General features: G+C 46.5%; 1 protein-coding gene and 1 non-coding gene across 15 annotated transcripts in view; both read left to right on the plus strand.

Moving 5' to 3' along the window:
• Window positions 1-4,377: 4,377 nt before the first annotated feature.
• SEC14L1 (SEC14 like lipid binding 1) overlaps window positions 4,378-27,163 on the plus strand; it is a 140,332-nt gene continuing 117,546 nt past the window's right edge. For 7 of the 14 annotated variants that reach the window (XM_073311090.2, XM_073311091.2, XM_073311093.2 and 4 more), the window contains exons 1-3: window positions 5,984-6,270; window positions 6,398-6,504; window positions 20,475-20,526. In XM_073311090.2, coding sequence (XP_073167191.1) covers window positions 6,419-6,504; window positions 20,475-20,526 — 138 coding nt within the window. In that variant the 5' untranslated portion in view covers window positions 5,984-6,270; window positions 6,398-6,418. Of the gene's footprint in view, window positions 4,540-5,983; window positions 6,271-6,397; window positions 6,505-12,291; window positions 12,360-17,179; window positions 17,254-20,474; window positions 20,527-27,163 lie in introns of those variants that run through there. The other 7 variants (XM_078848623.1, XM_078848628.1, XM_078848621.1 and 4 more) reach the window with 6 other exon arrangements.
• On the plus strand, window positions 6,615-6,796 carry LOC140898427 (small Cajal body-specific RNA 16). Its single transcript, XR_012154987.1, has one exon.

Consider the following 27,163-nt stretch of genomic DNA (forward strand, 5'->3'; position numbering starts at 1 on the left):
CTATGCCAATTCATGGCATCATTTCTTTGTGGACATCGCCATTTGGTTAGACATTATTGCCAAGGTATGTGAATTGACTCACTTCTTCTATTCCTTTGCCTTCTAACGTAATGCTTGAGTTGGGAGTTGAATTGTGATGACAGCTTAGAAATATGAAATTGCTTATCCTATACTTTAATATGAGCGTTCTCTTTCAGAGGGCCTCATTAGAGGGCTGAATTTTCAGAAGTGCTGAGCACCAACAGATGCCATTGACTTTAATTGGAGTTATGGGTGTTCAATGCCTCTGAAAATCAGAAGAGTAGTTTGAGGGGTTAATTTAATGACCAAAGCACAGCATGGGGTCTTAAGCCACTGACTCATTAATTGATGGGGACTGCATGGCTAAAGCATGATATAACACTCATAAAATTTAGGGGATAATCTCTGGTCTTAATCGGACTATTTTTTGGCAAAGTTACAACATAATTAGGAAGTGTTAATTCATAATAAAGAACCTTATGAATTAGGTAGATATATCACTTAGTCTCAATTATAAATCAGAATAAACACAGAACTTCACTGCAGGTGTCATCTGCTCAAAACAGCATGGCATATTCTTCTGTATATAACTCTGGGTATCTGGAATTTCTGTATTATTTTTGTAATTCCTAGACTACAAGGATGTATCTTTTACAGCCTGCCTCCAACAGAATAATGCACTGTGGACCAGAGAGATCATAGACAACAAGTCAGGAACAACTCTATAGTTATGAGGGATTCCTCCCACCCTCTACTGCAAACCCAAATACGACTGCAGAAGCATATGGGGCCATTAACAGCCTGCAGGGGCCAGGGGAGATTTACTCATAGATTCATGGATTTCAAGGCCAGAAGGGACAACTGTGATCACCTAGTCTGACCTCCTGTGTAACACAGACCAACGAACTTCCCCAAAGTAATTCCTGCATTGTACCTTTTGGAAAAACATCCCGTCTTGATTTAAAAATTGACAAGTGATGGAGAATCCACCCCCACCATTGATAAATTGCTCAGTGTTAATTACTCTTACTGTTAAAAATTTACACTTTATTTCTAGTCTGAATTTATCTAGCTTCAACTTCCAGCCATTGCATTATTATACATTTCTCTGCTCTATTGAAGAGCGTATTATCATTATTTGTTCCCCATGTAGGTATTTACAGACTTTTATCAAGTCACCCCTTAGCCTTCTCTTTGTTAAACTAAATAGATTAAGCTCCGGAGTCTATCACAATAAGGCACACTTTCTAATCCTTTAGCAATTCTCATGGTTCTTCTCTGAAGCCTCTGCACTTTATCAACATCCTTCTTGAATTGTTGACACCAGAACTGGACATAGTATTCCAGCAGCAGTCACACCAATGCCAAATACAGAGGTGAAATAACCTCTCTCTTCCTATTCAAGATTCCCATTTATGCATCCCAAAATCTCATTAGCCTTTTTGGCCACAGCAGCTCACTGTGCCCCCAAACCTTTTGCAGAGTCACTGCTTTCCAGTGTGTGAGTCCCCCACCACACTGTAAGTATGGCTTATGTTCTATGTTCCTTTCTATGTTCCTAGATGCATACATCTACATTTAATTATATTGTAATGCATATTGTTTGCTTGTGCCCAACTTACCAAGTGATTCAGATCGCTTTGTACCAGTGATCTGTTCTCTTCCTTATTTAGCACTCCCACAACTTTGGTGTCATCTGTAAACTTTATCAGTCATGATTTTGTTTTCTGCCAGGTCGCTGATAAAAATGTTAAATAGCATAGGAATAATAACTGATCCCGGTGGGACCCCACTAGAAACACACTAGCTTGATGATGATTCCCCACTCACACTTACATTTTGAGATTTATCAGTTAGCCAGCTTTTACTCAATTTAATGTGTACCATAATGCTGGAATAGGATGACAGGGAATGGATCACCTGATAATTGCCCTGTTCTGTCCATTTCCTTTGAATCATGTGGCATTGGCCACTTTCAGAAGACAGGATACTAGGCTAGATGGACTATTGGTCTGACCCAGTATGGCCATTTTTTATGTTCTTATGTTAATTTAATATTATTGTACTTTTTTAATAAAAAAAAAGTGGTACCCATGTGGTACCCAGTCAAATGTCTTAAAGAGGTCTAAGTATATTACAGCAACACCATTACCTTTATCAACCAAATTTGTAATCTCACCAAAAAAGATATCAAGTTAATTTGACAGGATCTAGTTTCCATAAACCCATGTTGATTGGCATGTATTATATTACCCTCCTTTAATTCTTTATTAAGTCCCATATTAGCCACTCCATTTTCTTGCCCAGGACTGATGTCAGACTGACAGACCTATAATTACCTGGATCATCCTAGGCACCATGTAGGGCCACAATATGGGCTTCCCACAAATCCCAACATAAGAGATGTTCCCGGGGCAGTGCTGTAGTCCCACAGGCAACCTCCAGGGTTGATCTAAGTTACACTGGGGGTCATTTTGGCCCCCATAGGAGCCAGAATTGGGAGTGTTCCAAGTTAACTTAAAGACACCTTTGTCCCCCATATCCTTGTGCTGCACCTCCAGGAAGCACAGCACAGAATTTCAGCTAAATAGTTAATGCTGAGCTAGAATGGTCAGTTTAAGGGCCTTCTCCTACTCCCACTGAACTCAATGGCATAAATCTCTGAGGTCTATAGGTTGGTTCAAGCTTACTGCAGCAGAAACGTACCTTTGGGGCTAAAGCTTCTTGTGTTTGACCTCAGGTCATAAATTAATTTTTAGGGAAAAGTCTAAAAATGCGTTCAGCATTAATACTTTGAAGTCAGACTCTGCAGAATGGGAGAGGAAGTGTCAATTCAGCTTTGAAACTGTTCTGCCACTGTGAGGCATGGTGTCCATGGCCAAATTTCAGCTCCCTCTTTTATGCACCCTGATGTATGCTTTTTCTAGCTGGCTTCTAGCCATAGCTGTATAAATACAGGGCTTGATCATGCTAAATGTAGCATCCATAGTGAAAATGAGAAATCCCGTTGACGTCACCATGCCTAGTAGTAAGTGTTTACAGGACCGGGCCTCTAACCAAGATTTTCTGAAATAAAACAATGAAATTACACACCCCAAAGCAGCTATAGCCTGTGGCTTATTTTATTCATTGCACTTGGAAACTGGTACAAATGAAACAAAGGCCACTCACAACTCATTCACCACCGAAGTTGCTGTTAGTTATAGGAAGTGGCCAGACTCACCATCGGTGTAATTCTCGTGACTTCAGTGGAGTTGTGCCAAGGGTGAATTTGATGCAGTGTTATAATATAAAGTAGCAGACGTGCATGGTACAATCAGAGGGCAGTAATAAAGTTTATAATTTACTTGGCTGCTACAAGAGAAAGTGTCATTGAAGTGCAAAGTATTATAACTGTTTACAATTATTAATGTATTGTCCCATAACCCCCCTCAGAGATGGGTGGGTAGGAAGGTGTTATAGCAAACTAATAACTGCACTACTGCCCTCTATTGTGTACACCCAGAACATCTCCGCTGTGTCATCGGCCCTGTACGGCTAAGTGGGTGTCCTTTTGGAACAGGAGGGTCTGAGTTTTTATGCTGGCTGTTACTGGAAATCTCTGGATAGCCTCAGGATGTAGCCTTGTGATCGTCATAAATAAGATGGCCATAACATTATCCTCCTACTCCAGGTGGGGAAACTGCAGCAGGGAGCAGAAGTGACTTGTCCAAGGTCCCATCCCCCTTCCAGGGGTGGGAGGCGAGAAGCCAGGAGCCGTGGGGCCAGTCCCACCCTGCTCTATGGAACCCTTTATAAAGAGGGGGTGCTGAAAGCGATTGAGCCAAACTGGAAACCCTGGATAATGGAAACCTCTTCAAAGCAGGAGGTGCTACTGCAGCCCCACCCGCCTAGTTCCATCCCCTAGGCCCTGCTCTCAGCGCTGCTCCACGCTGCCCTCCCCCGGATGTTTTCTGGGGGTGCAGGGTGCCCCTTGCTTCACCCCACTTCCAGCCCTTGAAGTTCTGGGGGTGTCCAGGGGCTGGGGGGGGCGCTACCCCTGGGGCTGACCCCCCAGGCTCACCCCGCCTCCCCTCACTGCTGGGTCCTACGTCCAGTCCGGTAGGGCGCCCCCTCAGCGCAGCTTCCCGCCCACGGGCTGGGCCCAGCGCCGGGGTCTGCCGTCGCCGGCCGCGGGGTCACGTGTCGCGCGGGGCCCTGGGTGAGCTTGGCGCAGCCCGGCAGGGGCTGCAGCCGTTGCTGGCCCTTTAAGGCGGCTGGGAGGACCGCAACTTCCGCGGGCCGCTCTTGGTTAACGCTTTTGGGCAACTTCCTCAGCAGCACCCTTCTAGCCGCCGGCTCCGCCTTCTCGACGGCTTCCTCTCCTTGGCCTTTCCCTTGCGGCCGCGCGAGCCCAAACGGCGGCCGGGTCGCTGGCGGGGGGGCCCGGAGCCCCCGGCCTCCTTCCCCTCCCCGGGGCCGCCAGTGGAGGCCAGCGAGGGGTGGGGTGTTCGTGGGGAGGGTGGATAATGGGAGCCAGTGAGTGAGATGGGGGGTGTAGTGGGGATTGGGGGCCGGGAAGGGAGGTTGCGGGGGGAAGTGTGGGCGGGGGGGGGATGGGGTGTATGTGTGTGGGGGGGTAAATCATGGGGGGCCGGGAAGGGAGGTTGCGGGGGGAAGTGTGGGCGGGGGGGGGATGGGGTGTATGTGTGTGGGGGGGTAAATCATGGGGGGCCGGGAAGGGAGGTTGCTGGGGGAAGTGTGGGCAGGGGGGGATGGGGTGTATGTGTGTGGGGGGGTAAATCATGGGGGGCCGGGAAGGGAGGTTGCGGGGGGAAGTGTGGGTGGGGGGGATGGGGTGTATGTGTGTGTGGGGTAAATCATGGGGGGCCGGGAAGGGAGGTTGCGGGGGGAAGTGTGGGCGGGGGGGGGATGGGGTGTATGTGTGTGGGGGGTAAATCATGGGGGGCCGGGAAGGGAGGTTGCGGGGGGAAGTGTGGGTGGGGGGGATGGGGTGTATGTGTGGGGGGGGGGAAATCAGGGGGGCCGGGAAGGGAGGTTGCGGGGGGAAGTGTGGGTGGGGGGGGGATGGGGTGTATGTGTGTGGGGGGTAAATCATGGGGGGCCGGGAAGGGAGGTTGCTGGGGGAAGTGTGGGCGGGGGGGGAATGGGGTGTATGTGTGTGGGGGGGAAATCAGGGGGGCCGGGAAGGGAGGTTGCCGGGGGAAGTGTGGGCAGGGGGGGAATGGGGTGTATGTGTGTGGGGGTAAATCATGGGGGGCCGGGAAGGGAGGTTGCGGGGGGAAGTGTGGGTGGGGGGGGGATGGGGTGTATGTGTGTGGGGGGGTAAATCATGGGGGGCCGGGAAGGGAGGTTGCTGGGGGAAGTGTGGGCAGGGGGGGAATGGGGTGTATGTGTGTGTGGGGGAAATCAGGGGGGCCGGGAAGGGAGGTTGCCGGGGGAAGTGTGGGCAGGGGGGGAATGGGGTGTATGTGTGTGGGGGTAAATCATGGGGGGCCGGGAAGGGAGGTTGCGGGGGGAAGTGTGGGCGGGGGGGGGATGGGGTGTATGTGTGTGGGGATAAATCATGGGGGCCAGGAAGAAGTATGGGCAGAGAGGGGGGATGGCGTGTATGTGGGAGGGTAAATAATGGGGGCATAGTGAGGGTGTTGTGGGGTGTAGTGTGGGCCATCAAGGGGCAGGGGGTATATGTGGAGAGGGTGAATAGTGGGACTAGTGAGGGTTTGGGTGTAGTGGGTGAAGCAAGGGGGATGGGGTGTATGTGGGGAGGATGAGTAATGGGGGCCAGCTAAGGGAGGCTGGGGGGTGTAGTGTGGGTAGAGGGGGATTGGAATGTAATGTAGGGAAGGTGAATAGTGGGACTAATGAGGTGGTTTGGGTGAAGCAAGGGGGATGAGGTGTATCTGGGGTGGGGTGTATGTGGGGAGGGTGAATTGTGGGGGCAGTGATGGGGGTTGGGGGTGTAGTGAGGGCAGAGAGGGGGACTGGAGGAAATGCACATGGGTGTGTGATATGGGGGTCAGCAAGAGGGATGGGAGTAGGAAGCAGGGACGCCTTATTCTAAGTCTAGGCTCTGGATCTCACTGAGCCACTGGCCCCCTGTATTACTCATTTTCTGTTGATAGGGTATGTTGGCCCTTAGCTATCTTTCAGGGGTTTAGCTGGGTTACAGAATCAGTGGATGCCATGTTGTGCCCTGATGCCTGCAGCATGGTGGTTTTTGTAGCACAGATGGAATGAGGCATTTTGGTAAGTAGAGTGGAGATGAAGGCTGACTTGCCCTCACAGGCAATGAGAGAGGTTAATTGTGACTGACTCTTTCTCTCTGCTATTCTGGTTTTGGTCTCTGATCATGTGTCTCCAAATTTCTTGGCAGGGTTTACTCTCCATTGCCTAAATGAAGGAACAGTTTCCACCTCCGTCTTGGATTGTACTGGGGCTAGAGTGCATTAAATCCATTTCTAGTGGTGCTACTGATGTGAGGTAACTGTTTAACCATTTAATTGAAGTTTGATTTAGGATTTGCTGTTCTTTCCTTGGCAAGAGGCAATTGTACAGAAGCACAGGAGGTTGGCAGGCTTTGTAGAAAGCACAGGGTCTGGGAGAAGGCTGCTGTGTGGCTGGGCCCTTGGTGACACAGCTTTGTACCAGCCAGCCTGATCTCTTGCCCTAGAGTAATCCTACGCAGACTCCTTTCTAGAGTTTGCCCAGTGCAGTAGCAGGTGTGAGCATTCTTGCAGCATTTTGGTGGTCATGTATGATACTGCATACAAAATCTTTCCAGTTTAAGTCAAGGAAAAATGTATGGTTTACATAGTCACAGTTCTTCTTTATTCAGTATTAATCTCTGTTCTGAATTTTAAAACTCTGAGAGGTTATATGTAATGGGACCTAACACCAAGCTGAAAGAGTCATTGCCTGACAAACAAGCTCTACAGGTTTAATAATCAAACTTAATTTTTATAGATCACATTTTTCATTTTCTTTAACACTGCTGATTTCCAAATACCAATAGAAATCTGTGGATTTGGATTCTCCCATGTAGAATTTAATCCCTGGCTATTTATCTTAAATTTAAGATTTAATTTAAAAAATAAGCGTTTTACTTTCTGATTATATCCCTGTGTGTTGACAACCTAAGTGGATCTGCAGACAATAGACATGGGTGCTGTTAATTGTCTGCATGTGTCTCAATAGGAATATAATGCTGGAGCCTAATGATTTACCATGGTTTGTGTGGAAATTCATACTTCCCCTGCTAGTCATTCAGTTAGTGCAGTGTTTCCAGAATACTTCCAGCCCAGCCTATGCTGACTCTATAACAGTGTTAGTATGAACCATATTTTAAAACAGTGCAGCTTGCATTGTTCCTTTGCCAGTATAAATAGAACCTAACTCCCTTTCCTTCTACTCCATTATAGCCAGCATAATAAGCAGAACAGTGGCTTTTTGAGAGTCAATAATATGATTAACCCTGTACGGTACCTAGACAACAACAAGGTCCCTGCCTCAAAGGGGTTGGCGGGGGGACTTACAAGCAGACAGACAATATCCCAGTTTACTGAATGAAGGCCTGAATTCTAATATTTTTTTTAAAAACTCAATTTGTTGGGTCGTCATTGAAGGTTTTATGAGGGAAGAGTGCTTTAAGGAAGGATTTGAATAGTCAGAGTAGCTGTTGAGTGCCCAAGTGTGGAGGATTGTCTTTGGCATGAGAACCACACACTTCGAAAGCAAGAGCCAGGAAAAAGGGTTAATGACACTGCTTCTCATATGCTGTTAGAGGACATGACCCTAAACAGTGAATGTGCCTCCTTGAGGACACCAGAAGGCCAACTGGGGGGCCTTTGGTCTCCTGGTTTAACATCTCAAAGTCTTCCCTGAATCCTGGGTAAGGTTAATGTAAAACATCCACTATTGCAACTGACTAGCAGAAGGAAAACCGGTAGAACCTCAGTCATGAGAGTTAAAGTTCCAGCTAACCTCCTACCCTTCCGTTAACTGACCTGCACAGTGATGCTACATCTTTTCACTTGAGACTGCTCTTTAGCCAGATAGTGACTCAACCAAGGAGATGTAAGGCTTGTCCACACTTGAAAGTTAATGCAGGTGAAGACAGAATGTGAACCTAAAGCGCAGTCTTTGTTCCTGACCAGCAGCTGCATGTGTGAACATTCTTATTCCAGAACAAGAGTCCTTTGCTTCTCTTTAGTTTAACCACTGTGAATTAAGCTAAATGGGAACAAGGCATTCCTGTTCCAGAATGAGTGTCCACACATGGAGGTGACCAGGAATAACTCTGTGTAGATATACCTATAATAAACAACACAGGTGCAGAAAACATGTAACAAATTAACAGGTGTCTGTAGATTTGGTGAACTGGGTATTAAAATCCTCGCAGAGAGGCAGAGCCCACATAGGTGCCAAAAGTTAGGCTTGTCAGTACTCTCCTAAAGGAAACTCCTGCTGCTTTCTCAAGGCTTAATTGCTACTAGACATTTGGTCCGCCTTGAGGGTGGTGATAGAAACTCAGCAGAGTCTGGGTTGGGAAGCAAGATTGAGTGTTCCTTAATCATTCTAGAGTATAAGTTTGACCCGGTTGGTTGGTTGGTTGCTGGCTGACACAACCTTTGTATTTGTTGGAGTCTTGGTGGCTTAGAGGTGTCTCACTACATTGACTAAAACAGACCTTTGAGCCCTTTTGAACAGTCAGTTGCTGCAACAACTGGCCCATCACAAGTTAATAAAATAGTAGTTCTCCCCCAACAGAAGGTGGCATTAATTAGAGGCAACCATTTTGTTGAAATAGGAGGAGAATTGGGGACCACTGGCTTCTCCAGGTGAAGAAGTGTCAAGTGGCCTCTTAGCAGTGCTGTAGCAAGGAGAATTACCTTCCTTTTCCAGGCAAAGCATTAAATTATGAATCTTTAGGAACTGGGACACCTCAAAACCAGTGTTAAGACTGAATGATTAGTGGTCTTTTTTCATCATAATGTAATATTGATAATCATAATGTAACTTATCTGGCACTTGCCTTTTTGGATGTACTCTGTATACATTACTTGATTTGTGGCAAGTAAATGGATACTCTTCCAGATTGCAGTAAAATAAAATTGATATACTGCAAAGTAACTGCTAACTTAAATACCCAGCGCTTGTCATATTTTCCTAAAATAAATCAAGAAAGCAGCTGGCTTAATCTGTCCACTTTTTCACTGAGATTCATAGCAAAGTTTCAGCAAATACTACAGAATCGATCTTTGGCTATCTGTCCCTCTTTTCTTTTTCTTTTAAATAACCTAGTGGTTTGGGAAGTCTGGTATTAATCAGACAATGTACAACCAGGTATAAGTTTAATGTTCTAAACAAATACTGACAGGTTTCAGAGTAACAGCCGTGTTAGTCTGTATTCGCAAAAAGAAAAGGAGGACTTGTGGCACCTTAGAGACTAACCAATTTATTTGAGCATAAGCTTTCGTGAGCTACAGCTTATGCTCAGATAAATTGGTTAGTCTCTAAGGTGCCACAAGTCCTCCTTCTCTTTAAACAAATACTATATCTCCTGGTGTGACTATAATAGTGATGAGACCTGACACATCCATCTGACACAACAGTCCAGTAGAGGCCAGGAGAAAAGTGTTATCACTCAAATAACTTCTTAATCAGTGTGTCACCAGGCATGTGTACTGCAGTTCTGAATAGCTGAAGCACAGTAGGATTTTAAAAAGTGCCTAAATGATCTAGGAGCACAAATCCCACCCTAATCTGCAGGTGATGCTCTAGTGCCCTCAGCTTCATCTCTAGTAAGTCTGCAACTAAGTTCTAGTTAAAATTAAATGATATTCCTAATATATAGAAACATCTAACCGCAAAATGGCTTTTGACTCTCTTATATGTGATTAATTTATGACACTGTCCCTGACTAACAGCTAGGCTCTCTTATCTAGGTGCTCCATAGTATAAAGATAAGTTTCTGCTGATTTAGAAACTGGCTGATGCCTCCTGGGTAACTATTTATTCAGAAGTAGCTAAAAATGTCTATCCAGAACTTTAGTTGGAAGCATTGGAATTAAACATATAAATTAGGGCTAATAAAGTACAAGATTATAGGCTTTCAGTTGACCAGGAGAGGGCAGTGTAATGGAATCTCAGACAGCAGCTAGTGAACTCTTCACTTGTCTGCTATTATATTAAGGGTGGGCAAATTTTTTGGCCTGAGGGCCACATCAGGGTTGCAGAACTATATGGAGGGCTGGGTAGGGAAGGCTGTGCCTCCCCAAACAACCTGGCCCCCTCCCACTTCCCGCCCCCTGACTGCCCCCCTCAGAATCCCCAACCCGTCCAGCCCCCCCGACCCTTGTCCCCTGACCCCACCCCACCCCCCCCGGACCTCCAACGCCTCCCTGTCCCCTGACTGCCCCCCCGGGGCTCCTTGCCCCCTTACCATGCCGGAGCCAGCCACACCCCCATGCTGCCCGGCAGGAGCAGCGGGTCAGAGCGCTGGCGGCACGGTGCGCTGAGGCTGTGGGAGAGGGGCCAGAGGCTAGCCTTGCCAGCCAAGAGCTCAGGGGCAGGGAAGGACGGTCCTGCGGGTCGGACGTGGCCCACGGGCTGTAGTTTGCCCACCTCTGTATTATATGGATTAACATGCTCTGTTCAGTTTTCTTGCTCTGAAAGGCTCTTTCCTTTGAGCTGGCAAATGCTGTTCTTCCCTGGTGTACAAACCAACATGAATCATAGAATATCAGGGTTGGAAGGGACCTCAGAAGGTCATCCAGTCCAACCCCCTGCTCAAAGCAGGACCAATCCCCAACTAAACCATCCCAGCGAGGGCTTTGTCAAGCCTGACCTTAGAAACCTCAAAGGAAGGAGATTCCACCACCTCCCTAGGTAACGCATTCAAGTGTTTCACCACCCTCCTAATGAAAAAGCGTTTCCTAATATCCAGCCTAAACCTCCCACATTGCAATTTGAGATCATTACTCCTTGTTCTGTTTACTTGTACAGAAAAGTATATATTAAGCAACCTGAGCCCTAAATAAAGCAGATCTGTTTATCACGAACGGCAATAAAAACATATTTATTTAGCGTGTCTTTATAATCAAACACACACTTCCAACATTTGATACGGTTGTGGGAAGGTTTGTATTCTAAACTAGCAGAAGACCTCATAAGTTTTGGCGCACACGTCATTTCCAAAGTGAAGTTACAACTGGTTAAATATTTAAAGGGTATTAGGCAAGATAAAGTACTGCATAAGGAACAAGACTTATAAGACATTTTTCCCTCCACCCAGCGTACAGTGTAGTACAACTACTTATAAAAGTTGTTGTTTAGTGGCTGCTGTTGAGAGGTTTGTTTTCTTGTAGCTTTTTCTTCTTTGTAAGCCAAAGTAAATATTTAACTTGGAGACCAACATTTATAAGAATATTAAAGTCAGCAACTTTAAAATAACAACCTGTGTGCATACACAGCAGCAGGGAAGAGGAAGGCATTTGGTAAGGAGAGTGCTGTCACTTTTAGATTATCTTACTGTAACTTGATATAAAATTTCTCCATCTGTTAATGTAAAATCTCACTTGCCAGTTACTAGCATAAGATATTTTAACATGAATAAAATACTTGCAGGTCCTTATGTTAGGCAGTTTAGTATATATAAAGTTTCAGTAGTATTGTGCCTGGATAGCTGACCTTGTCAAAATCCAGAAATCCTTCTCTTCAACCAAAGTAAGGGAAGGGTGCATTTGTACCTTCGCCTTGAAATTGCCTGAGTTCAACCATATTTTGGCACTTGTCTAGGCTAGCATCATCTTGAGCCAGGCATTCTGTATTTGTGGCAGGTAGGCTGAGAGTTACTAGGCCACCTTTGTTTATGGAGTGGTAAACTAATGGGCCATTTTGGTATGGGGAGTACTTGCTTGCAGTCTTCGAGGTCTTCTGTAAATGTGGTCAACTGCTCATCAGACCTTCATCTCCTGAGAAACTAGCTCCATTTGCACTTGTCCAAAGAGCAGGCCCCCACTCTTTTAAATCCTGCATCAATACCTTTCACAACGGAACTTTAGAGCATCTGGATATAAGGCTTTTGGTGAATTCTGCATCAGCTTCATTAAGCTATCACAATGACTTGCAAATGTCACCCTAAGCTGAATGTACTTTCTAAGTTTGCTTAGCTGCTCGTGTTGCACTCTGCACAGCTATGACCTGCCTGTAGGTGAAGCCTTTTGTACTTTGTTCTTGTACTTATGTGTCCTGATTATTTCTTTCCAGATGACTTGACTGGAAGATTACACCATAATAAAGGAGCAGGATGCCATCACTTCAGCTTGACTATCCCTGTATGTAGTCTTCTAACTTGTAGAATGTGGCTTTGCCTAAACACATGAATAAAATCTAACTTTCAAAAAAGATCACTGTAACTCTTGTTAAATTCCTGCCATATAACATGCACAAGCCAAAAGAGGTCCTCAGCTCTGCAAGTTTCTTCTGCACTTCTGGCAGTGCTAACTTTTGGGAAGTAGTGTAGTCGTGGCAAATGGGACACTTCCTAGCTGTGATGTGGTGCTTTGAGGATTTGTAGAAGTAATTCAAACCTTGCTGTCCTTGAAGAATACTTCAAGAATTTGAGAATATATTCTTGACGTGGCACTTCTCATTTTCTCCACTAGAGGGTGCAAAGGTATGTTAAATGGCTGAATTACAATTAAACAGAGCAGATCCCGAGACTTTTAATGAGAAACACATGCAATGAGGGGAGAGCTGGGTTGGGAGTACTTTCCAGTTAAGGAATTCTCTATCTCAATTGGCTTTTGTCCAGGATGAATGCAGATTATGTAAGGGGCCAGCTGTACTGAAAATGAAATCCACATGACAATACATGTTGTGCATTTAGGAGCTAGTATTAAGTAAACAGTGTAGGAAGATTTCAGAGTAACAGCCGTGTTAGTCTGTATTTGCAAAAAGAAAAGGAGTACTTGTGGCACCTGAATTCAGGGTAGGAAGAGGGTCTGTTGTACTCATTTATTGAGGGAGAAACACCCAGTAGTGCCTGCTGACTGTACTAATTTTAATTTACTCTGCTGTGTAAAATGTGGCAACCAGGAGACTTACCCTATATTGAGGGAAATAGCCTACTAAATCTGCAGCATGTAGCTAGTACTATCGCTCCAGACCAAATGTAAGAGGCCCGTCCTTCACACTTGGCATGGGAACTTGGTCTAAGGCCTTGTCTATGCTAGAGAACTGCTGTGGTGCAAGTCTCAACAATGCAGTGACTCCATGCTAGCCCATCTGTTCTGGGTATATTCAGTGCCTTGCATTCCTGCATAGTACTCTCTGCAAGTGCTGTTAATTGTGGTACTTGGGATGGGTATACTCAGTGGTGACCTGGAACCGGTTTGCTCGCGGGACAACCGGTTCTAAAAGGGCTTCTAAATTTAACAACTGGCCAAAAGTGGCACCTTAAATGCCGACTCTGTGGGTGCTCCGGGGCTGGAGCACCCACAGGGAAAATTTGATGGGTGCAGAGCACCCACTGGCAGCTCCCCAGGCCCAGCTCACCTCCGCTCCGCCGCCTCCCCTGAATGCGCCACCCCGCTGTGCTTCTCTGCCCGCCCCACACCCCCCTCCCCCCCCCGGCTTCCCGCGAATCAGCTGTTTGCGCAGAAAGCCGGGTGGGGGGGCTGAGAAGCAAGCAGCGGCTTTGTGCTCAGGCCCAGGGAGGCAGAGGCAAGTGGGGGAGGGCGTGAGGAGGGGTGCCCGTGCCGCAGCAGGTAACCTGGTGGGTGCGCGCAGGGGAACCGCTCCCCGCCCCAGGTCACCTCCGCTTCCCTGGGCCTGAGTGCGAAGCCGCCGCTTGCTTCTGAGCCCCCCTACCCTGGCTGCGAACAGCTGATTCACGGGAAGCGGGGAGGGGGCAGAGAAGCAGTGTGGGGCAGCGTGTTCAGGGACAGAGGCGGAGTGGAGGTGAGCTGGGACTAGGCGCGGGGCGGGGAGCTGCCAGTGAGTGCTCTGCACCCACCAAATTCTCCCCGTGGGTGCTCCAGTGATCAGTGGGGGGAGCAGTTGCTCCCCTACCAGCTACGCTCCCCTGCCCCTAGGAGCCAGAGGGACATGCCGGATGCTTCCTGGGAGCTGCCCCAGGTAAGCAACGTCAGGACTCGCCACCTGGCAGGTCCCTCTGGCTCTTAGGGGCGGGGCGCAGTGGGCACCCACTATGGTGGCCCACAAGATCCTCCTGCCCAGTTCTGGGGGCAGTCAGGGGACGGAAGGGGGGTGGATGGGGCAAGGGTCTGGGGGGTGGGGGGGGCCTCAAGGAACACAGGGGGTTGGATGGGGCAGGGGTGGGCCTTGACACCCTCGTGGGATGAGGAGGGAACCGGTGGTTAAGATTTTGGCAGCTCATCACTGGGTATACTGTATGTTTGCATCTGTTCTGTGTTTCCATCCCCAACTTCAAATAACTCTGTCCTGCTCAAGGATCCATGCACCAATTGTGAGAGAAAGGGGCTATGCCCTAGTACTTGCAGATGCTATAAAGGAGGGTCACTCAATGAACAACCCATAGGATTGGATGGTATTATGATGAGCAACTTGGGTGTTGCAACTCGAGGGAACAAGGAGGCTGATTATTCTGAACTGATTTCTTCTCTTTGGATCATACCTTGTTGTGTGTGGTTTGTTGCTGAACTAACAGTTTTCTTGTGTTCCCCTTTTGATCTACAGATAGGAGTGGTATGGGTTGGAATGAGGATGTTCTTCCAGGCCTATTGATAGTGCCCAGTCAGTTCCCTCATCTAATGCAGTGGGCCCTAGGCAATCTTTGGTCCTGGGTTGGGGACGACACAAACGAGTGCTGGACACTATTGCAAGGCAGGTGGAATTACTAGCGAATAGGTTGGGAGCAGTATTCTGACCGCATAACGTTGTGCGAGATATGCTGAGGCAACAAACGGACTGCCATAGCAACCCTCCTAAATGCAGTGTTGAGTCTGTGCATGCAGTTGCTGCCAAACAATTTCTCTCCTTTGTGTTTTCAGGTGCATTACTAGAGAATAAAAGGTCGGGAGCAGTATTCTGTGTGGCAGTGTGAGAGTTATGCTGAGGCAACAGACAGACTGCCGTAGTTCACACACTGCTATGCAGTTAGAATATTGCTCCAAATCTATTACGCTCTAGTGATTCACCTGCATGCACACGGACAAAGGAGAGAAATGAATTGCTGAGCAGCCACTGCATGCGCACATTCAACACTGCATTTACATTTAGGGTAGCCCTGCTGAGGCAACAAATGGACAGCCATGGCAGGCAAACTTCAGTGTAACGCAGTGTTGCGTGCGTATGCAGTGACTGCTGAACACTTTCTCTCTGTGTTTTCAGGTGAATCCTTATGACCCTTCCAAAAGACGCTTCCATAAAGCAAAATTTTAAAGCTGTATTTTCTCTCTTGTCCTCTGCTGCTCTGGCTCTTTGAATGTGGGATCAGGGAAGAGGCAGAGTAGAAAGTAGCTGAGTATCAACTTGGTTGCTCTCCCCTCCCCTTTTACCACTCCCCCCAGCCCACCCTGACTGAGTTACTAAGTGAATGACTTGACAGGTGTCCGAAGCAGTCCTTCTAAGCTGTAAGATTGGTCATTGCTGGATAGGCAGGAGCATTGTGGGACATTGGGACTGCACTTGGAGGGCCAATTGCAGCAGTCACACTAGCCCTTCCTGTCTACAGTGGCGTTGTATTGGAAATCGCTGTGTCTCTGCACCACCTATTTAGCTTTGCCTAGAGCAAGGGTCATGACAATGAAGAAGTAAATGCCTGCAACAATGCATAAGTAGGGCCCTACCAAATTCATTGCCATGAAACATGCATCACACACCATGAAATCTGGCTTTTGTGTGCTTTTACCCTATACTATATGGACTTCATGGGGGAGACCAGTGTTTCTCAAATTCGGAGTCCTGACCCAAAAGGGAGTTGCAGGGGGGTTGTAAGGTTATTTTAGGGGGGGTCACAGTATTGCCACTCTTACTTCTGCGCTGCTGCCTGGCCAACAGCCGCCGCTCTCTGGCTGCTCAGCTCTGAAGGCAGTGCCTTGCCAGCAGCAGCAGCGCAGAAGTAAGGATGGCAATACCATACCATGCCACCCTTCCTTCTGCACTGCTGCCTTCAAAGCTGGGCAGCAGGAGAATGGTGGCTGCTGACGGAGGGCCCAGCTCTGCAGGCAGCAGTGCAGAAAGAAGGGTGGCAATACCATACCCTGCCATCCTTCTGTGCTGCTGCTGGCGGTGGCTCTGCCTTCAGAGCTGGGCTCCCGGCCAGCAGCCGGCACACTCCAGCTGCCCAGCTATAAAGGCAGAGCCGCCACCAGCAAAAGCACATAAGTAAGGGTAGCAGTACCGCAACCCCCCCCCAATTCCCCCCCTCCAAAAAAACCTTGAGACCACCCCACAACTCCTTTTTGGGTCAAGATTCCTACAATTACAATATCATGACATTTCAGATTTAAATAGCTGAAATAATTAAATTTATGATTTTTAAACTTGTGTGACCATGAAATTGACCAACATGGACTGTGAATTTGGTAGGGCCCTATGCATAAGCATTTGTGTAAAACAAGCATTCCAGAGGGGATCACAATGCCAAAATTCTCTACCTTAGGCAATGCTGAAGGGACTGTTTATGCCTCATTCTGCCAGTACATGCTGGTCAGTCTTGTAACTGGAATAACCCTCGGAGGGGAGTGATACTACTGTGCTTCATGCCATACTAACTTAAATGTGTTGCCACTCTGTTATGAAATAGATGGCTAACTCATTGAGTTATTTTTCACACTGTACTGCTTGGTGAACTTGAAGATTAACATGTTTATTCCATTGTTCAGTTATACTGTAACTTGTCTTCACTGCTCCCTACCTGCACCAGGGGTAGCCTAATGCATGTACTAAGTGTGTGGCTGCTTAGTGGCCCTTGCTTCAGTCTCATTCTGTCAGTATTTTCCTTTCCCCAGCGGCAGCCTCTTGGCAGCACCCAGCTACTTTGAGAGATCAGCTGGAGCCCACAATGAAAATGCCCGGAACCCCAATCCTGTGCTGCTATAGAAACCCACCATCTCCACACTAATCTCAACCCACCTTATAGCTACTGGCTGGGGACCCACTCTTGGCTTTGCATCGTCTGCAAAACCTAGAGCTGACTCTGGTTTGGAGCTTGTATTCTAGAAGCTCTGAGTTGAACCTTACGTAAGTCATTTTCTATTGGCAATGGTGTATTTACCCCTCAGATCATGCAAGGTCTTGCTTGGGGCAGGTGGGCCATGCAGAGCCTCACTGAAATCAGTGGGACGTTACATGTCAGCAAGATCTGCCCATATGGATCAAGTTGCAGGTTCAGGGCCTTAGGCCTACTCAGTTTGTCTGTAAGGAATCTGGAATGGGTTCTTGTAGATTTTATTCAAAGGGGAAAAAAATGCTTCTTTCTGAATGATACTTGGCTTCTAGGCAAGGAATATTAACATTTTACAAGATCAAAATTCAAATTTTCTTACCATGCCTTGGCATAAATCGTTAGTAGCTGCTGTTGTGTGCGCTTAGCAGATCGCGCTCTTGCACAGGCATCTGACAGGAGATGCTAGCTATCTTCTAATGGTCATACTGGTGTACTTGCCAAGTGCGGATGTGACTTGCCCAGGCTGATCTCTTAACACTTTCGCTGTCAATACAATACACTGTCTGAATTACTTAGTTATGCTAGACGTATTGCTGTAGACAGCCCATTTTGCCTAAAATGGATATCTTCAGGAGACTTCACTTCCATACAATCAATGTGCAGAGGCCTGTTTTGTGTATTGGTGTAAAATTGCAGTAACTCGATTAGTGATTGTAAACATCCTTAATTCTAAGAGAGCAGAACTGACTTGTGAAAAATGGGTCAGTTGTTTACTTGGGGCTGTGTAATTTGCAGAACTTGTTTAGTATCTAACTTGTTTTCCAGCAGAAGTGATCCTTGCACGTTGTGGAACTGACTTATGTCTGTTTGAAGTAGAGAACGGCGCTAACCCTAACTTCTCCTCTCTGCCTGCTTTAGCCATATAATAGGCTTCACTCTTTCATGCTCTGCTATGTGGAGGGATATACCCAGATTTGCTTATCAATTACCCACTTTATTTTCATCTAACTGGTAGCTGCTGAGGGCCTTTAAAATCACAGATTACATTTTATTGCTAAGACTAAGAGGGTATCCAAACACGCAAGCCACTCAGTGTTGGTATTAGAGATATGTATTTTATTCTTAAATTGTTCTGCTGGGCAATCTCATACAATTAACAAAAAGTAAATGTATTAATCCATCACATAATTCTCTTCCCTGACTAGCTCTAAGCACTCCCTTTGGCTGTGGTTCTCCTTACTGACTTTTTAACTGAAGGGAAGCCTAGTTGCAAATGTCACTTGGAATAAAAGCCTGTGGTAAATCGGGTGACTATATCTACTCCTGCTCCCTTCACTCCCCCCAGCCATGCAGTTCAAAGGAAGTTGGCACCAGACTGGCACTTGGGAGACCAGGGTTCTGTTCCCAGCCTTGCAGTTGACAGAACACTGGTCTCCCAAGTGCCAGTCTGGTGCCAACTTCCTGCATCCTTGCTGCAAGGAGGATGGATTACCAGCACAAGTGGAATCCATGCTCTAATCTAACCCACATCCCCAGCCAGGCCAGCTTGAAAGCACCACATAACTTGGATGAGAGAGCTTTGTGGGTGGATGGGGGAGTGGAGCAACATCCACATAAGAACCTGAGCTAGCTTCAGTGAAGACGTATCCCTAGCCTTGGTGCCTCAGTTTTCCCATCTGCACAGTGAGAATAAGGGGCTTTCCCATGTTTATAGAGTGCTTGGAGAACTACAGGAGAGGCGTGCTGTATCAGCTAGCCTCACATACGTCAGGATAAGCAAGCATTAGCATCTGTGGGTCTCCCTCATATGACAGACTGGAAATTCTACAGCTCCAATTTTGAAAAAGTTTTATACTGAATAACTAAACTGCTCACTCGAGTTAGCACAGCCCTTGGGCTTATTCTAATATTCAGTTTATTTTATATTGGCCAGAGCTGCCTTGTCCTGGGTTAGGAATAAACTTCCATGGACAGTTCTTGCAGTAGCAACCTGGGAACAAGAAATGTCCTATCCACTATAGTGATTATTATTTAGAGAGGCTGGGTGGAGGGAGGATTGACTGATCAACCAGGTGCACCTAACAGCCTGCCCCAAGGTCGGGATAGGTTACACAGAACCAGTCCAACTCCTCCGTTTTGCTTTGAGACAGTTCAAATATGAAGGGCTTAGACAGGAAAGGAAACCTCAGTGTGAATCTAGACAAAGCCTCCCTTGATCACTGGCTGAAAAAACAAATTCCTCCACCATTTCAACATAGGGCCCTGGCTACCTGAGGGGTTACTTTGTGTGGCTCTAAGCAGCCCTAAGGCCAGCATAGCTTGCTCCTGGAGGACCACCTTGATGGAAGGGAATCCTTAGCTGCTGTGGAGAGACAGTGCGACTGCTCCATGCCAAGCCCCTCCATGTACCTGGGGGAAAGGAGGACGGGGCTGGTGCTCCTTGGGGCCATTAGACACATGACTTAGAGAAACCCACGAGTTGTTAATTCTGGCAGGGAACCAGCCCATTGCACAGCTGGACCAGGATCATGAGAATGCGAAGACAGGGCTGCTCCATTGCCCACTGCAGCCACATCTCTTTCCTTACCCCTAGTTGAGCTGTACATGCCTCAGCTGCAGCTGTGGATTGGGACTAAGGTCTCTGGTAAAGCTTTTTTGTTCCTTTCTCCCTGTGTACCTGGTTTGGCGTGCAGTTAAATTCTCCACGTTTCATGCGGAATGCCTTGTAGCTGTGGTTTTTTTGGGAGAAAAAAGTGGGGGACTGTTTTAAAAGTTGTCTGAAAGCAGGCAGCTGATCCTGATGTGGTCTAATGCAGTCACTCCCAACCTCTTTGGATTGGCTGCTGCCTTTCCCTCACCATCCCTGGCTCCCCTTGCACCACATCTCATTGTAGCTGCCACCATCACTCCTTATTTCTGTCCACTTGCTCTCCCTCTTTTTTTTCTCATTCACACTATTCTTATTCTCCTCCTCCTGCCCCCAATCCACATTTGGAGCTTGGCATGCCATGCCTGCTGCCACTGTTGTTCTGATTTCCTCTCTAACCTGTATAATTACAAGCTATATAGTCTGCCTGTATTATGTAAATTAACTTTTCAAATCCTAGGGCTAAATTCACCCCTCAGAGACCAGCACAATCTTCCATTAGGTTCAGTGCAAGTCAAATGCTTTTCAGTAGGAGAACTCTGCCTGTCATTCACATGTGGTCCTGTAGCATTTACTGTGTCTGAGTGGAGTGCTTAAAGCTTCTATAAATCACTGTGTTATAGACATGCTCCATCTCTTTCTCTGCAGTGCCAGTCATCTACCGGGTCAACACTCGGCCACTTTGGTGGTTCTTCATATTGTAAGTAAAACACTATGATTAAAATACAACTAATTGTTTAAAGGAGCCTCCTTATAACCACAGGTTCTGTGTACTTTGATAAGGCGAGCTATGCACTTGTTTATTCAGTTTGCAGCAAGACGTTCCTTCCTGACTGGGTAAGAATAGTTTGTCTCATTAGTACATGAGTCTCCAGAGCAGTGAGTTATCTGTTTGGACTAATTCCACATGCTGACTGAGAGCCCAAGAGGAAGTGTGCTTTGTTAGAGAAAGGGCCTCTTGTTGGAAGGAATGTTATTCTTTGGCAGGTTATGGTCTCAATCACATTTGCAAAGATCTTTGGGGAATACAGGCTTTCAGCTTGTCCTGAAAGTAGCAGAGGCAATGTGTTCATAGGTCATGTATTTATAAATATGGATTCTTGTCCTGACTTCCAATCACTCCATTTCATGAACATCAAATGGGCAGAACTAGTTCTAATCAGTCGTATGTAGAGGGAGTGTGCACTGATAGCATTTTTGTCCTGTTTATCTAATTGTAGGGTGACACACAGCGCCCTCTCTTCACAAATGTAACATACACAGCCTTCCATTTTGGTCCCTGCTCACTTGCCAGTGGTCTTGGGGTCGCTCACACCTCTGCTAATTGTCTTTGGGTCTGCATAGCACTCCTTGTTATTTTAGTTCGGTGTCCTTGCACAGCACTGTTGACCATTTTGATTTCTGTCTTTTTGCCATTCTGGTCATAGGTATCCCTGGAACAGGGTCTGTTAATCATGCACTATGACTTGGGATAGGAGACTAGAATCAGGTTATCAAAGTTATTTTCTTTTGTAATCTAAGATAGGATTTGAACCCAGAACACTAAACATGACCATATTAACCCATTTAGTGCCACCCCTCCCCCAGCCTCCTGACCAGATAAACAGCTAGAATAGTAGCTATCAGCTATGTCTTCATTAGGAGAAGAGGTGTGTTCTTAACTCAAGGTAAACTCCTAGTGAAGACAAGGCAGTTTGTAGCTTTCATGTGAGTTAGCATGTCTGGTTAAAAGACCAAGCTCCCCCTGTGGGTTTTAATTTGATCTGCCGAGTTGTGTGAGAACTACAAACTTCTTGCTTTCACTAGGGTATTAATGGGAGTTCACTAACTCAAGAATATCCCCTTTTTTTCCTAGTGAAGACCGGCCATCACTAGCTTTGTCTTCACTGCCAAAAAATTGTGTCTACAGCAGCATAGCTAATGTAGTTTTTATGATGAGGAAACCAGACAAAGTCAACTATGGGAAGGGGATATAGTGCTGAGCTTGCCTAGCTACCTCATGCTAAAAACTACAGGTGCCTTATCTCCACTAGGATTTTAGAGTGGGAGAGCAAACACATGTAGTTGTCTCACTATAAACCCCTCCCCTTCCCAATGTGCACGCACACCTATTTTTGAAGTGAAGACAAAACCACTGTCATTGCAAAGATGCCCAGTTAGCAGGGATAATACTGCTAAGTAAGAGCTACTAGCAGTATCCTTTGAATAAACACATGATGATTTCAGGAAACACTCCCTTGTCTGAGCAGCAACCGATTCCTCCTGCTACCCAGATGACCTATCATGTGCTATCACATTCATGTTATGATAATGCTAATAAGTACAAGGATTGGCATTTCAAAGGTAAACCCCCAAATGGAATTTACAACTTAGTGGTCAAGTCCACTTGGACAGCACACTATCATGTTTCTTTTAAAAGGGACATGAGTTTGTCAAATACTGACATTCAGCTCATGCAATAGGATCCTAACTTTCTAAAATTCCTTTTTTCTAAAGGGAAAAAACCCATGTTTGATTGGGGAGATTTAGCCACAGGTTCATTATGACAGTCTGTGCTCTTCTTGCTGAGCATATAGTAACAATTAGGGTGACCATATTTCCCTATGCTGAATTCGGGACACCTGGTAAAATTACTCATATTCAAGTGAGTTCAGTGGCAGTCAATTTGAATGTTTGTATTACATAGTTCTGCTTAACATCAAGTTGACTGAGCTCCTATCATAAATATAAAGGGAAGGGTAAACCCCTTTAAAATCCCTCCTCCCAGCTTTTGAAAGTATCTTGTCTCCTCATTGGTCATTTTGGTCAGATAAGTGGGGTGCAAGGGTTGGGAGGATTTTCCTCTGGCCAGGAGGGATTTTAAAGGGGTTTACCCTTCCCTTTATATTTATGACAGCCCCTGTTAAGAGAAATAGTGGGTGGCTGGCAAGCGGGGATCTGGCCAGCAGCAGGACCTGCAAGTACTGATTGGGGGAAGGGGGGGGAGAAAGACAGACAGAAAATATGGGATAATTTTTGCCCATTTTTAAGAAAAAGTTGGGACACCTGCAGGAGGGCTTAAATACAGGACTGTCCCTTTAAAAACGGGATATCTTGTCACCCTAGTAACAATGGATAAATGCTTTCACCACACATGAGCTCTGCTTACGCACAGAAAGATGGCTTGGGTGTGATAAGGCCCCACATAAATTGTTAAACCAAAGAAGCCAAGTTCATCTCCTTTCAGGCTACAGCAAGCTAACGAGTGTTTGCTAAGTGGGAAAAGGACAATAATCAATCCTGGAGAAGGGGAGACTTTCAAGCTTCTCAGAGGATGCTGCAGACAACCCAGAGCTCTGTCACAGAGTGAACTTTGAGAGCTGAATTTCCAGCTCAGCTTTTTCATGCATTGCAAGGTCTATTTACTTCTTCAGCCGTGAGAGAATACGAATGCTGTGGTGGGAAATCTTAGATATTTGGTGAAATATTGGCCCCACTGAAGATAACTCCCACTGGCTTCAGTGGGACCAGGATTTCACCCCTTATGTCTATCTTGTATTGCTGGGTTATTGTGCAGATGTTAACAGGTGAAGGGGAGCTGGGGTTACAGGAGTGATCTATTAGTATTGGTTTATGATAGTGCTGTTCTGCAAGCCTCCATTAGGGATTGAGGCCCCATGGTGATGCAACAAGAAGAGATGGTCCCTGCCCCAGAGTATTTACTAGCTCACTAATAAGCATTCTTAAGGATTGCCAAGGAATGGCTATGGTAAGGGGTAGATGACCTTTTTAATAGTTGTGTGTATATATGTTACTAAATAGCATCCTAAATCATAACCTTGCAACTGTTGCAACTTTTCCCATGCCCTTGCTCATGGTATAGATTCCAACAAGGACCCTGCAGGGTCACCGTTCAGCTGGGGCTTTGTGAAGTAAAGATGTTACATAACGTGCGTTCTGTTATTCGCCTGCAGAGGAAATAAGTTCTTGGCAAAAGCACAGTGTGCTGAAAAAATCCTGAGCCATAATTCTGACACCTTGTGAGAGTGCTGTGACATTCAAAGAGTGGGAGGGAGGTAGATTTGGCAGCTTGTTGCAAATGCTACTCAATTGGTGAGAGGAGATCTGACAGACACTTTGAAACCATGCTGCACTGGGGAGAACTGTCACCATTGTACTTGGCCAATGTGGGGTGGGATGGGAGAGAGAGAGCTCATCATTTCCAGGAGCCTGACCTGTCTAAATTGTTCCCTAGGCCCACAAGGGTGAGTAACATTTAAAGTAGAAAAGCTAACCCTCCCCTATTGGGAAGTCTGTTTGATCTAGCCTACTGCGTGTTTGTGTTTGAAGCTACCCACTCTTACTCTCAACATTGGTGATGAACTAGAAATTCCTTTTCTTCCTATCTGGGGGACCTCTGTACCTCTATTGCTACTCATTTTCCGTCACTTACACCCTGGGGTCAGAGTGATCTTCCTGCCAGATGAGGATTGGAGGTATGTCACATGGTCACTGTACACTCCCCACCTAGGTGCACTGCTGTGCCTCAGTTTCCCCTGTATCAGCCTGTCACGTACACCCAATGTACTCCAAGTACTGAGGTACCCAGATACCACAGTGATAGATTCCCAGTCTATGGAGTCAGGGATGTGCATGGGGAAATCAAATCTTGGTTTTCTGCATAGTATCAAATCTAGGTCCCCTTGAATGGTAGCATAGAGCCTATCCACCAATCAGGCCAGAAATGCCATTTTAATAGAAAATCTAGAGCTGGCTTAAAAAACTGAAAGATGGAACCATTTTCCATTGGAAAAAAGCGATTTAATCGAAATACAAATATTTTGCTGGCAGTGTGTACATTTGAACAAAATCTTCAATGGCAAAACATCATTTTGACTTTCTCATTTTGTTTTGATGTCTAAATGTTTTGTTTCAACTTTATCATTTTGATTCATTTAGCTTTGACTTTTATATAAATGTATTTTACTATAGTATACATTTAATATTAATGTATGATGCTTATTACATTTAATATATTTAAATGTTAATGATATAAGTCAAAACTAAATGAATCAAAATGATAACGTTGAAGCAAAATAATGTGACCCTATCAAAATGACACATTCAATTCTCCTGAATTAAAATTTTACAGAATTTTCATTTAATAGGAAATTTGGGATTTCTGCTTTTTTTTGTCCTAATTTGGAATTTTTTTAATGTTAGGGTTTCCCACGTAACGGCAATTCAGGTTTACAACCAGCTCTAAAAAAGAACCTTTCTGGAAATATATGTACCTGCCACTCTGATTTGCATAGGAATTAAGACGGTGAAGATTGCGGGGTGCAGCCCCTTCCATTCATGTAAACCGCTAATGAGCAGCTTGCCTTCACCCTTTTCTCCCACTGCCCTTACCTACTTTAATGGCTTGTAACATTTAAGGGTGAAGGCAAGCTGCTCATTTGCGGTTTACATGGTAGCCATATGGGAGACCTGTTAGCTTTTCCTGGATTTGAATGCAGTCAATTAAAATAAATGTTACAAGCTTGAGACTTTTCCCATAGAGTTGCTGGAGCATCATCTGGAGCAAGGAGAAACCTCTCTGCTATACATGTTCTAATGTATGTTCTCTGTACCTAGCTGCAGCTGTTAACATATGCTTTGTGCACTGTTCAGGACTTAATCTGTGTGCTGTACAACAGTTTGAGTGACAAGGCAATCCCCCCAGGACTAAAACAAGAAAAAAAAAAACATCTCCTGTTAACCATCCTCAAGCTGCAGCAAGCTAAGTAGAACACTTGGCATATTGCTTGTGACACTATGTTGAGCTGCCAGGCGCTGGGGAAAAATGTATGAATTGGGGCTTTTTCCTTCATGCATGCAGGGGGAAGGAGGGGAGGAAATGTCAGATCTCTCTTCCTTTGCCATTTAATACTGAGCACTTTCCATTCTCCATGTACTGTGAAAACATGAATTAAGCCTCACCTCACACCAGTGAGCTAAACCTCATCACCATTGTACAGCTGGAGAAATCAAGTAGAGAGAGGTTAAATAACATGCCCAAGGTCATGCAGTGGCAGAGCTGGGAGTTAAAAGCCAGCAGTCCCTGACTTGCAGCTCCATGTTCAATTCACTAAACCAAGCTCTCTCACTGATGAGCATGAGCCCTGGGGTGAAATCTTGGCCCTACTGTAGACAAATGGCCAGACCCTGGGGTTTTGTAGGGGGGCTGAGGTACAGACTGTGTGAAGCCAAGCCCTGAATAGAATCATAAAGAGTAGGACTGGAAGGAATCTCGAGAGGTCATCTAGTCCAGTTCTCTGGACTCAAGACAGGACTAGGTATTATCTAGAGTCTAGACCATCTGTGCTAGGTGTTGGCCTAAACTGCTCTTAAATATCTCCAAGGATGGAGATTCCCCAACCTCCCTAGGCAGTTTATTCCAGTGCTTAACTAGAAGGGTGAGGTCCTACTTGAGGGTTCATTGGATTATACTCTTTTGAATTGTTGGACTTTTATGTTTGTTTGTTTCCTGATTACTCTTGGACCCTAGCACCTCAAAAGGGACAGGACTGAAGCTAGGGTTGCCAGGCACCCAGTTTTTGACTGGAACGCCCGGTTGAAAAGGGAGCCTGGCGGCTCCGGTCAACACCACTGACCAGGCAGTTAAAAGTCTAGTTGGCCCAGTGGGGCTCCACACAGCTCCTGGAAACATGGTGCAGGGGCCAGGCACTCTGCACCTCGAGTGTGCCTCCCTGCCTCGAGTGCCGGCTCCACAGCTCCCATTGGCCGGGAACTACAGCCAATGGAAGCTGTGGGGGTGGTGCCTGTGGGTGCACACTGCACAGAGCCACCTAGGGCCTGGACATGCTGCTCACTTCCAAGAGCAGCATGGAGTCAGGGCAGGCAGGGAGCCTGCCTTAGCCCTGCTGCACTGCCAACCAGGAGCTGCTTGAGGTAAACGCTGCCCAGCCGGAGTCCGCACCCTGAACCCCCTGCCCCAGATCAGAACCCCTTTCCACACTCTAACTCTCTCCCAGACCCCAAACCCCCTCCTGCACTTCAGCCCTGAGCCCCCTCCCACATTCCAAACCCCTCGGCCCCAGATCCACCCCAAAGCCCGCACCTCCAGCTGGAGCCTTCAGCCCCTCTTGCACCCCAGCCCGGAGCCCCATCCTTCACCCTTAACCCCTCATTTCTGGCCCCACCCTGGTGCCCGCACTCCCAGCTGGAGCCCTCATCCCTTCCCAACCCCCTGCCCTACCCAGCCCAGTGAAAGTGAGTGAGGGTGCGGAATAGTGAGCGATGGAGGGAAGGGGGTGGAGTGAGTGGGGGCAGGGCCTCAGAGAAGGGGTGGGGCA

The sequence above is a fragment of the Lepidochelys kempii genome, chromosome 14 (genome assembly GCF_965140285.1).
Source record: "Lepidochelys kempii isolate rLepKem1 chromosome 14, rLepKem1.hap1, whole genome shotgun sequence".
In the NCBI taxonomy this organism is placed as follows: Eukaryota; Metazoa; Chordata; order Testudines; family Cheloniidae; genus Lepidochelys; species Lepidochelys kempii.